This window comes from Dermacentor andersoni, chromosome 6 (assembly GCF_023375885.2).
Source record: "Dermacentor andersoni chromosome 6, qqDerAnde1_hic_scaffold, whole genome shotgun sequence".
Classification (NCBI taxonomy): domain Eukaryota; kingdom Metazoa; phylum Arthropoda; class Arachnida; order Ixodida; family Ixodidae; genus Dermacentor; species Dermacentor andersoni.
In genome coordinates this window covers 5,464,944-5,477,500 of record NC_092819.1, presented here as the reverse complement: position 1 = coordinate 5,477,500, position 12,557 = coordinate 5,464,944, and the positions used below count along the sequence as shown (strand labels likewise).

General features: G+C 45.1%; 1 protein-coding gene across 3 annotated transcripts in view; it reads right to left on the bottom strand.

Moving 5' to 3' along the window:
• Positions 1 to 12,557, bottom strand: part of CCT1 (chaperonin containing TCP1 subunit 1) — a 61,297-nt gene that overhangs the window by 48,042 nt on the left and 698 nt on the right. For 2 of the 3 annotated variants that reach the window (XM_055065763.2, XM_072288623.1), the window contains 3 exons: positions 9,123 to 9,208; positions 8,812 to 8,940; positions 197 to 294 (listed from right to left, as the gene is read on the bottom strand). In XM_055065763.2, coding sequence (XP_054921738.1) covers positions 197 to 294; positions 8,812 to 8,940; positions 9,123 to 9,208 — 313 coding nt within the window. Of the gene's footprint in view, positions 1 to 196; positions 295 to 8,811; positions 8,941 to 9,122; positions 9,209 to 12,189; positions 12,319 to 12,557 lie in introns of all 3 variants that reach the window. The other variant, XM_055065764.2, reaches the window with a different exon arrangement.

Here is a 12,557-nt window from a genome sequence, read left to right as displayed (position 1 = left end):
AGATTAAAACACAGGTACTTCACAGGCAATTTCTATACGGCAAATATTGATATAACGACGCTCCATGCACTCTTGAGCAGCTAGTATATATGTTTTTATTTTTTTCAATGCTGCAAGATACCACTCTCAAAAAGCAGTGTTTCCCCCAAGTTTTCAGAAGCCCATTTTAAAGCAGACTTCACACAGCTTTACTCACTTGCAAGCCAGGCGGTAGCCACTGATGATGGATGTCGGGTGGATTTTACACTTGACAAGCTCATCTGCATTTTTCAGCAACTCTGCAGCGATCAGAACCTGGTGCGGTAAAATACCACAAAAATGAAATACCAATGGAAATTGTTATATGCAACTACAAAACCCCTGCACAGTGAATGCAAGCCATCATTACAGCCAAGGCCCACAGAAACTTTTGCCACAACAACCTGCCCCTCACAGTTGCAGCATGAAACTTTTCCTGCAAGGACAAGGCAGGATTAACCACAGCAGACAACATTCATTTATTGAATTGTTTCTGAGCACTCACATTTCACCAACTGTCAAAAACTAATACCCATGCCACAGGGGCCCAGAAAATAATCTTTGTAATGGCTCAAATTTTAGAGCCTTGTGTGATCCCACAAAGATAAACCTATGTCAGTCGCTATTTAATGCGTTCACCAGAACTCATTTGACTAAGAAATGCATACGCTCTATGCCAGTGCTTTCTCACTGCAGTGTAACTTGAAGCCTTTGAAACAGCTTTTATCCACCCAAAAATAATTCATACACAACTTTCAACTACAATGCTTGTGTCAGGAGTTGTACTCGGCAAGCTTCTTCAGGTTGGCATCGCAACGACTATGACATGGCACGTGCCATTTTGCTTCCAGGCTTTGTATTTAACATGCAATGGACAAAGTTGCTGTGGTCGGTTGCAATGCTTTAAAAGACAACTGAAGCTAATGGCACCATAGTGACGTGACGTTTAGTCTGCCTATTCAAGAAGGAAGACTAAACTTGTAAATGCCGTAGACTCGGGACCATGGCTTCTGAGCCCGACAGCCAGCTGAGGCTTTCGGAAACAACACCAGGCAATTGAACAGGGAGCAGGGACCTTCACCGAGTTGTGTTCGGGCTTCAAATGCAGCGGCATGCAGCTCCCCGAGCAGCACCACCATGATGATGATGGCTGTGCACAGCACACCCCACAACACATTCTTTTCACATTAGTACTCTACAATTGCTCACTTCAGATCCTGCAATTGGCATCAACATGTCAAATGTAATTAAATTTACATGCCTGGCAGGTCTGCCCAAAAAAAATCTCATTGGGGAACTTTAGGTCGAGTGTCGTTTTTTGTGCACATGTGGCACAGCTTTAGAGGGAGCACAAATTGTGTTTATTTACCTAAGTGCGCTGTGAGCCCAGGAGGCATTCAATAGAAGCATCAGTGGTTACAGCAAGTACAAAAAATTTACACAAGTGCAAATAGGCACAAGAACAAGTAATTATTGCAGCAAGACAAAGGACATTAGACACAGAAAGGTACTTGTCTCACCTTGTAAACAAGAGCAACGAGATAGGAGGGGAGAAATTCACTTATGATTATGATACTCTCTAATACGAAATTTGAGCCAAGCTTTATACATGTTTTTATTTCGCAATATACTGGCTGGCGTGGACAATCGTTCTCATGCGGCACACATTGTAATTTACTTGCGCGGCACGTTGCAAACGAAGCACAATGTGGTGCAACTGTCGCTAATCGGGAGATCGCGAGCCAATGTGTGGGTGACGTGTGGCCACGATTCACAGCCGCCGCCGCAGATAGACCTCCCAGACGACGTGTGCTACTATGGTGCCATCTTGCAGCCATCGCCACCGCAATATGCTTTCCTTCTCACACTTTCGCCATACCCTCCTCCTCCATTTTTCTTCTTGCGTATTTTATCCTTCGCTGTGCCCGTTGGCTCGTTTACGCTGATGCTCACCGCGGGAGCGGCCGCCTAAGAGCTGTGCTCTAAAACCAAATGAAAATTATATCAAACACGCAACACAAACTGCAATTACACGATTACACTGTTTCCAATTGAGTAAAACATGCCAATAGCGGTGTTTTAAAAGAAGAAAAATCTGACAGGGAATCTATGCTTTCCCGTAATGCATTCTACTCAATTACCGATAAAACAAGGTGAGAGTTATAATTCCAGAGCTGTGATAGGTCCATGTCTCTTCAGAGTAAGCAGCTTTTGGAGCAGCCAAGGCAGACTAAACTTGTAAATGCCGTAGACCCAGGGCCATGGTTTTCAAGGGTGCAAATCGAACTTTTGGAGTAATTACCAGGTGCACATTCTTTTGCATAAAAATTCTGAAGTCCAGCTTAAGCAGTAGTGCCATGCTCTGCAACGAGAATGAATATTTAAGCAAATGTGCAAGGATAAACTTGTTTAAAACATTCCAGAGAATGAAATTCCCTCATTGCTGCTTCATTTTTTTTGTAGGGAGCCCTATGTTTATTTAGTCCCGCGACCTCATGGCTCCTCTTATTGTACAATGCACTTTCACAAAACGTTTCTGATATTAGTAGTATGTCATTCAAGAAGACTTTCACTGATGCTTTAGCGGCAGTGCCTGAGACAAGAAGCAAACTGAAGCAGAAGCTTCAATATTGGATGTGCACATACACTTTGTAAATTTTCAAGGCATTTTTTTTTTCCTATTGAAAAAAATTCTGATGTTCGTGCTTTCAGTACAAGCAAGGCGTTGCAGTTGTGCGGAAAAGTCTACTATCTATAGCCGCTGATGGACAGAATCCTTAGGCTCATGGTTCCTTGTGGTTAGGTTAGAAAGGCAGGGCTTAATTCTTTGTCCCTTTGTGTGCGAAATCTACTGTGTGTACAAGGTTTGCAATAATGGAAGGCTCTAGATTAATTTTGACAGGTTTTGGAACATGAACTTAACTGTGCATGAGTAAAGAAAAGGATGGTTAGGTGGGCTAGTTGGTAACGCATATTAATAAAAACTCATAGCGCTAATAACCCGAAAGACATAGAAAGAGAAACATACTACACGCGCTCACTCCCAACTGATGTTTAATGCACGTATGGAAAAATAAATATATAGAACATGGACAATTCACGCATGTCAAGATGAGGTATAAGAACAGCATGCACCTAAGGCATGTTTGAATATCGATTAATAAAATTGAATTCTTTATCATGTAGTAATAAGGATGGTTGGCTTACACACAGCGCGGCATTTTTGGTGATACGACAGGCTTCAGAGATTTCTCGTGTGGTTTGGTTAGGGTGACAGAACAAAATGACTGTTTTCGAAGATGGGTTTACACAGACATGATTTACAATGTAAGGCGAGATGAGAGGATGGTGTGCCATTTAACGAATTTCTGTGTTCTCTTAGGTGTATGTTGACACATCTGCCTGTCTGGCCAATGTAAACTCGCCCCCAAAATATTTCGGGTTGCGCGAGCGCGTGGCGAAACGACCCTCCTCCCCTTCTAGCCGCGCAACCTTGGTGTCGAGACTAACGCCTGCACGTCCCTCCGAGACTGCAAGCGTGCATGTTTCCGTGCTTCCTCCTTGCGCGCCGACGATATGCGAATGTAGCTGCAAGGTGCCCCTCTTGCGATATGCGCTGTGGCGACTTCGACGGGCAAAACTATGTAAAGCGTGTTTAGAAGCGTGAGCTTGCACGCCGCTGGGGCCGCTTTTTGCCGGGTCACAAGCGCTGACACATAGCGCGGCCAGGTAGCGAACGCAACGAGTCATTTTTTTCTTTTCTGCGCTGCACCTTTTCGCGGCCAATCTTCGTTGTTTCTTTTTATGAACGGAGCGTTCTCCTGCAGAAGAGCATGGCAGAAAATTCACTCTACAGAAGGAGACAGGCGAGATGAAAATGAACTCTTAATTGCGTTGTATATAAACGAAGTTTTGCCCGTCGAAGCTGCCACAGCGCCAATCGCAAGAGGGGCACCTCGCGGCTACATTCCGATATTGCCGGCGCGCAAGGAGGAAGCGCGAACATGCACGCTTCCAGTCTTGGAGGGACGCGCATGCGTTGGTCTCGACACCAGGGGTGCACAGCTAGAAGGGGAGGAGGGCCATTTTGCCACGCGCTTGCGCACCCCGCAATATTTTGTGGGCGAGTGTACATATGACCACAGCTTGAGGGAATTCTGTATACTACTTCTGAGACACAATGGACAAAACGATTAACATGTTTTTAGCTGCACCCTCTATCACCCACTGACGTGGCCTGTGCCCTTCTGTGCACAATGGTGCAAATGCGACTAATACCCCTGTCACACGGCAAGTCTAATGTCATTTCCAACAAATGACATTTGTTGCGATTAATGTCATTATCACAGCGCGCTGTCACACGGCGAAAACTAATGTCATATGAAAATGATGACAATGACGATAGTAAAAAAAAAAAGACACGCCTCAAACCCACTTTTCTTCAATAATTATTTTCCAATATGCTAAATTCCCCTAAAATATGTGATCGTTGCTTTCAAACCGTAGCGTTCGATCACTAACTTGTCGACATTGCCAACGAAGTAGAGTCAAGCCAAGCCAAAGCTCAGGCAAGCAACAGGGCGAAGAGAACAATAGGCGCGTCCGCTACATCTGCTAAAGTGGTACGAGAAGGGCAGTTGCATGTCATCGCTGTTCTGATGTGCATGCGGGCTCCTAATATCCTCATTCTTGACGCGTGCCACAGGAAAACACGCGCATGCTTTTACGCCGTCAACTGAAGCGGCCGCGGCCGATGCTCCGGTGCGAACCAACACGACTGCTGCAGCGAAAGCTGAAGACTGCTGTCTGGTACTGGACTGAGAGTAGTTTTCTGTATTTACGCACGTGATGGACTTCAATGTCGTTAAAGCAATATTTAGGTGATAAAATTGATAGAATAATAGTGTTTTTTTGTTAAAACAAAAAAGAAGCAGTACTGTTTGTGAAACACTGGTACACTCGTGGTGTCGAGGATACACATTCGTTTCCAAACGAATGCGAAGGAGTTTGGCGAACTGATTCGTTTGTAAACGTCATTTTCGACGTATGTCATTACGTTTTACCATGTGGCAGCAGACAAATGGCATTATCAGCAAATGTCATTCGTTGTAAATGACATTAGATTTGCTATGTGACAGGGGTATAAGCCTGTGTGATGCAGATAATGCCATCCGAACGCCATAACGCTTTGCCACATCTTTAGGCCGTGTGAAATTTTATGTTCGTAGGGGAAAACTGCCAATTTTTCGTTTCCTTCATTTTGAACAGAAGGACGACGCCCGCATTTTTCTTGCTTTGCAATGCGCACGAGCTTTTCACAAACTGATGTGATGAGGTACATAGGGTAACCTGCGGCCTTCAGGTGTTCCACTTGCATTCGAAAACTCGCGTTCAACTTGTGCACGCAAGTTTTTTCCAAGGCACGACAGTACAATTCAGCGCTTCACAATTTTTTAGTGGCCCGGCGCGAAATCTATAACAGATTTTGCAGAACTTGGATTGTAGTGTCAGCAAACATGATCCGAACCAAAATTCATGCACAAGTCAAAAAACTAATCTATTATTGCTTAGACTATTAAAAATTGGCAGTGGCTTAGGTTGGCTATGCCAGGATATACGTAGCGAAAGCTAAGACATAGGATGGTTAGCCCTGGTTAATCTTGATTGCAAGTCCAGGTTAGTCTGGTTGTCTAGCTATGTTGCGGCGTTTAGCCAGTCGTTCAGCGCACCGTTCGTCTGTTTCCTGGGCGATTTGTTTCCTCTTCATCTCGTTCCGATGTCGATTCCAGGCCTCCTCCTGCTCATCATAATTGTCGCCGTCTATACTGCTGCCTCAACCGAGGTTGCGGCGCACGCGAGCTCTCTTTTCAATCCTCCTAGATGTTCAGGCATGCGACGCAGCTGGCGAAGCGAGCAGAGGTGAATGCAATGACGAGGAACGCGGTGTGACGTCATGTGCCTCCTCGGAGCACGGCCACGGCGAAATTGCAAGTTCACGGCCGGTAAAGCTTTGGCTTTAATATCAATTATTCTGGTAATCTATTATTGTGAAGCGCGGAATTGTACTGTCGTGCTTACGCACGGCCTTGGAAAAAGCTTGCATGCACAACTTGAGCACAAGTTTTCGAATGCAAGTGGAGCGCCTTACGGAGTCCCCCCTTAAGGCGCTTTTTTGAGATTTCTCGATCCTTAAGACCCGTGTCCTGCGGGTCTTAAGGATGGAGAAATCACATAAACATAGTTTTTTCAATTTTGTCATATTCATAATTATCGGGGTCCCTTCCACCCATAGCCAATGTCTTGGGCCTTTGAGATGCTTTAAAGACACTTTTAGTTTTAAAGAAATTGTCAAATAAACAAGCGAACTCGACATGGCTTCTTACGAAAACATTGAAAAAAGAACGCCCAGATTTGGCGGCGCCACATTTCGTAGCCGTCAGCCATTACGCGGCCATCTTGGCCTCGTCTGAAAGAGCGATCATTCAGCTCTTTTTCCCGCCGTAGATGAGCTTCATGCATTGCGTTAATGCAGACATAAGCGCAAAAAAGTAAAAAACGAATGTGAGCCCATCATTGGCTGCTTGGGATCATGTGGCAAAATGGAGGCTTCTCATTGGCCCACGCGAAGTTCAGCCGCCCACACGCACGCATATCGTTTGCGCGTGCTGCCATATCGAGAGCGGATGAAGACGCGCTTGTCAGCTCAATATGGCCAGACCTGGTGAGGGGCCTTTTAAAGAATGCAGTATCTCATATGCCATGGACGGTGCCCAAAGACAAGGTGCTATGGACTGTTGATAGCGATCAGAGGGCAAATTTGTAAAGTCATCCTACAAACATGTAGGATCAATTGCCAAAATTTTAAGTGAAGGCAGGGTTTGTCAAGCTGCACTGAGACGCAGTTTTTTTTTTGTGCTTTCCTCTTCACATCATGTACATGGATGTACAGTCAACAGCAAAAATTTGCGGGATGCGCGAGCGTGTGGCAAACCGACCCTCCTCCCCTTCTAGCGGTGAACCCCTGGTGTCGAGACCGACACCTGCACGCATGCACGTTCCTCCGAGACTGCAAGCGTGCATGTTTTCGCGCTTCCTCCTTGCGCGCCGGCGATATCCGAATGTAGCCGTGAGGTAGCCCTCTTGTGACATGCGCTGTGGTGGCTTCGACGGGCGAAACTGTGTGAAATGTGTTTAGAAGCGTGAACTTGCGGGCGCCACTGCAGCCGCTTTTTGTCAAGTCACGAGCGCTGACGCATAGGTCTGGCCCGGTGGCGAATGCAACAACTAATTTTTTTTTTTTCTGGGCTGCACCTTCTCATGGCCAATCTTCGTTGTTTCTTTCTTTTTACGAACGGTGCGTTCTACCACAGAAGAGTGTGGCAGAAGACGCGCTCTATAGAAGGAGACCGGCAAGACGAAAATGGACAATTGATTTCCATTGTATAAACGATGTTCTGCCCCTTGAAGCCGCCACGGCGCATATCGCAAGAGGGCTATGTCGCTGCTACATTTGGATATCGCTGCCACGCAGAGGAAGCGCGGAAACATGCACACTTGCAGTCTCAGAGGGACGCGCATGCGTGCAGGCGTCGGTCTCGACACCAGGGGTTCACCGCTAGAAGGGGATGAGGGTCGCTTTGCCACGCGCTCGTGCATCCTGCAATCTTTTGCTGTTGACTGTATATTTTTGCTAGACATAAAATGCAAAAAAAAAAAAAAGCCAAGAGGCCTTCGAAAGGGATATGTGATGCCTTGTCCACTGAGGGATGAATGCAATTTTTTTTTTCTGAGTAAAAACAAATCGTCATTACTTTTGCCCCTACTATAAACATTTGTAGGTTAACAGACAAGGCTTTCACATTTTTCATATCTAGCTGTGAAAGTTGTGCGCATTATAATCGAGGGCACGTTAGAATATACTAAATAGGGTAGCTGTATCCCCTTATTCCTCAAAAGAGCAGGCTTAAGTTCCATCCTTTTTGAATAAATGTTTCGTCGCAATAAATATGATGCCTTCGTGGCATTTCCTATTATGTATGAAACCAAGAGTAGAATGAAATAGTTTGTCAGCTTCCTCGGCCAGCTAAGAGGACACTCCAACTTCCTGTCTTCACTCCAGTGAGGCTTCGCGCAAGAGCCACATGCCAAGTGGTTCAAGAGCAGGCATCTCCTAATCCCCCCTTATTGCAGCTGAGCAAATATAATGGCATCAGCTGAATACATTGTGCAGGTGTACTACAGTAGTAGGACTAGCACCTTACCCACAGTTCTTAAATTAGGCACGTGGGATGGGCAACCAGGTATTGACATTTTTCAAGAAACATGCAATTCATAAGCATAGATCCAGCAGGTTACGCCACTGGGCACCCGGGTCTTACTTTTCGAAAGCGAATTAATCACATACGTATAAATTTTTCTTTACTGCCCCTTTGCTTTTAAGACGGCAAGTTGGGCCAGTTGGTTAAGATTCACTGTAAGGTTCGTTACAGCACAACACAAGACATGGACAAAAGGAAGGCATAAAACGACGACACAACGCCATGTCATCGTTTTATACCTTCCTTTTGTCCGTGTCTTGTGTTGTGCTGTAACGAATCTTACAATGAATGCCTTTGCTTTTGTCCTAATGCAGTAAATAATACCTGTTCATTTTATGACCACTATTTATTTATCCTTTCTGCCCGCAGATGGGGAGCCTCCACAACTATAGAAAGCATGGGATGAATACACAGCCAACAGTACCGTATTACGTAGTAAGTTTTGACCAAGGAAAACTTAAAATAAAAGCCATACCACAGATGTAGTCCCATCACCAACTTCTTGGTCCTGCAAGTCTGCAAGCTCTACCAGAACTTTGGCTGCAGGATGTTCAACCTCCAGGAGCTTCAGTATAGTTGCTCCATCATTGGTGATTGTCACGTCCTGAAAGACAGCTTGGAATTGTGATGAGCTGCATTACCACATGCCTTAAGGCTGAAGCTAAAAATTCATTTATAAAGTAGTTCCAGTCCAGAAACCTCACATCCTATTAACATTTTCAAGTCAAGCAGGTCCCTAATTGAACACATTTTTGGAGCAGCAGTTACTACTACAAAATGCCTCACCCCTATGTCATCGACGAGCATCTTGTCAAGGCCTACAGGCCCCAAAGAGCTCTTCACAATGTTGGCAATGGAGCATGCCGCCATCACTGCAAGAAAAGAAAATTGAAAGCAATGTGTAAGACTCTACTGAAGCAGCACATTGCTTCACTCTGGAATTTAATATTAAGAGATCAATTTAGTTGTTAAAGGGTCCCTGAAGTGAAGAAATGCATTTGAAGATAAAATAGATTGCTTCAGAATTCCATTGCAGCACAAGTATGTCAATGCATTCAGCAGAAGTGGAGCTATTGGCAATTAAAGATGGTCGACGATGCCCCTCGCGGTGCTCTGGCTTCTTAAATGCCTGGCACTGCGAAGGCTACAGGGAAGCAGGACGTGCCCACAATGCTCCGCCTACTGAACGTCACTGTGGCACACAATTAACCCTTTGAGGGTCAATGACGTAAATATAGGGCACCGTGAACAAGTAAAAAAAAATGGTCGATGCAGTATATTTACGGCGCCGTCTATACATATAAAAGCGCGCCAATGTCCTAAATTTTTCTTTTCTATCATGTGCTGCCACTATGTGGGAATACAGGAAATGTTTTTCGCACCCCTCCCTCTCTCGGTTTTCGTTGCATGGTTTGTTTTAGGACTAGTTTGCTCCCGCGCGTTTATATACTACCGCTCGCGCATTGGCGCGCGCGTGTGGGCGGCGGTCTGGATTTTGTTTCGTGGGCAGTTTCAGCCTCTTTTGCTCGCAAAACTGATGGCTACCTCGTTACTAATCGCTCAAAGGGCTACCACTTGTTTCTCGATTGCTTAGTGCTCACAAGGGTGCGCATAGGAAGGATGCCGCCGTGCGTGCGTTTCCGTTGCTTTTTTTTTTTTTTGGACACCCGTGAAAACTAATTGCCTCTGGTTGGTGATAAGATCAAGATTAGCAGAAGTTTGTCACACGTTTTGCTTTTTTGACAGGCACATAACCACACAGTCTTGTTTAGTGACTGCACCTACACAGTTTGATTACGCTATGGGCGTAAATATTAGTGTAAGAGAAGGAACAGGTGAGAGTTGCGAAATATTCTAGCATGCACATCTTCAAAGCCTTGAGCTATGTGTATAATAATGCATCAAATTTTTAATTTTAATAAGTTTATTTCCTTTTTTATTGTTGTTATTCATGAATGATGAGTACACATATACCAACGCAAAATATTTTTTTCTCACTTTACGGTCACCCTGGAAAAATTACGGTAATTTTTTTTAGAAACAAGTCCCTAAGAATTATTGGAATATGCAATAAAAAAAATTGACCCTTGGCGGTCGCATATGGCGAAAAAAATCAAGCCTCAAAGGGTTAAATTTGATTTTGGATGTTCACGGGGACACCACTACTTCCAATTTTGGTGTCCACAATGCGCCTAACTTGGAGGCTATCCTTCCACTTATGAAGGATGGTGTTTGTGGCGTCTCATGCATTTGCTGTGCCACAGTGTACTAGATGGCTACATGCAGGTTTCTAGCAACGAGTGGCAATTAGCAAATTTCCCTACGTACTTAATCTTTATGGCAATCGCACATTTTCAGAGGATCGAATGACACGTCTTTATGTTCCCTCATAACGAGTTTTGACCATGATGGCGACACACCTTGACAGTGTGCAACTCGGGAGGCAGACAACCTGTTGTAGTCGGACTTTTTGTACTTGGACAGGCTCGCCACATGCCTGGAACCACATCGCCCCTAGAGACTACTCGGAGCAGGCAGCTGGCTCGTTGCAGTGCTCCTTGGCAGCCGCAGTATCTACGTTGCATAGCAAACGTAGCTACATGCAACTGTAGTGTGTTTGCTATGTGCACTACAAGGCTGGAGTGCATGTTCAGGTTCATATGCGCTCCAGTCTGGCCCCGCTACGTGGTGCATCAGCTTGAGCCACTGAGAGTAGCCATATCCAAATTGCACATTTAGAAGCACTGTAAATAGCTTAATACGAAGCGATTTGTCCATGCATCTAGCCAAAAGTGAGCGCATGCTGGCAAGCGTACATGTAGTCTGACCTTAAGGTTTAAGTGGTTTGGGGCCAGTTGGCTGTTTAAAATTAATAGAAATTATCGAGGCCCAAAGGCTATGGGACCGATAAGCGGTATGGCCAAAGTTTAGTTCCTATGCAGGCGGCTGCGACTGAGCGCGAGCAGACGATAGCTTCTTCTGGAGGTATGCAATTCTTATTGAAATTTGAAACATCGATCTTTGCTTACTTCAACTGGTTTGGCAAATTGCATCAATAAATATACGCAATAACAGCAGGAAATGGTGCACTGATCCAAACTCCAATTTTTTATTTATGTCAGGTATCAGTCAATGGTCTGTGGAAATCTGCCCGTCGAGGGGCAGCCACTGGCGGCCCGAAAGTGTGAGGAGAAGGCCGCAGTGCTCTGCTTGCTAGCCCCATGCACCGCATACGGCTGTGAAATTTGGCTGAGCTACTCACAGCAGCATATGCCATCTGCAGAATGTGTTTTTTCACCAAGCCCGAGGAGTGGCCACCAAGCCCAAGAGAAACACTGAATCGGTTTAGAGTGATAATGTATACTTTAAATACTCTATTTTCGTTAATTACTCTGTAATGGGCTAATCATTAAATTAAGGCCAAGGTTAAATTTTTTGGCTTTTGTGCCAATACCACAGCATTGACGTCACGGCTTTCAAACTATTCTGTCATGTTTGGGCCATTGTGGTTGAATAAACGTTCTCGAAAGTTAGTTTCTGGCTCATTTAGAATACATTGTAGCCCATCTTCATCAGTAACAAGTTTACTAGACTCGAGTAAAACCGTCAAAATCCACGACTTCACGACAAACTGATGCGGGAACTTGAAGGTGGTTTCGCCATTCGTCTGCAGTTCTTGCCCCTTTTCTGGCTTACGAAGCCTCCTTTAATGGCAACAGTGACTTTTCACTGATACAGCTTAACTTATGGTTTCGGTTTAGTGGCCATCCACATTTGTCTATGGTAGGTGATAAATAGAGAAGCAAATACACAGCTGTAGAGACTTTGCATGGACGAAGCCAATTACGCTTACTAATTTCCGCGGTGTCATAGATTGGTGGCATCCCTTAATTACGTTTTGAAGCGTAGGTTTAGACTGATAGCGTTGCAGCTTGGATGTCTTGAAATGATTTCCTATGCTGTTCAGCGCAAGGTCGGTATGCTGCAACGAAAAGAAACCAATGTCTATGCGTTGCCGTCTGGAGAAGAGTGGAATCTGCGTGACGTGCGTACCACACCCTATTCGGCCCGGTACGTTTAACTTGGCAGCTGTTGTGTTAACACTCTGTTCTGTTGCGCATCGCTAGAGCGCTCTAGGCGCAATGGATGCAGGATGCACGCTTTTTCACAGACCTGCACTACTGGTGCACATGGCAAGCTATCAAGACGTGCTACGGGCCG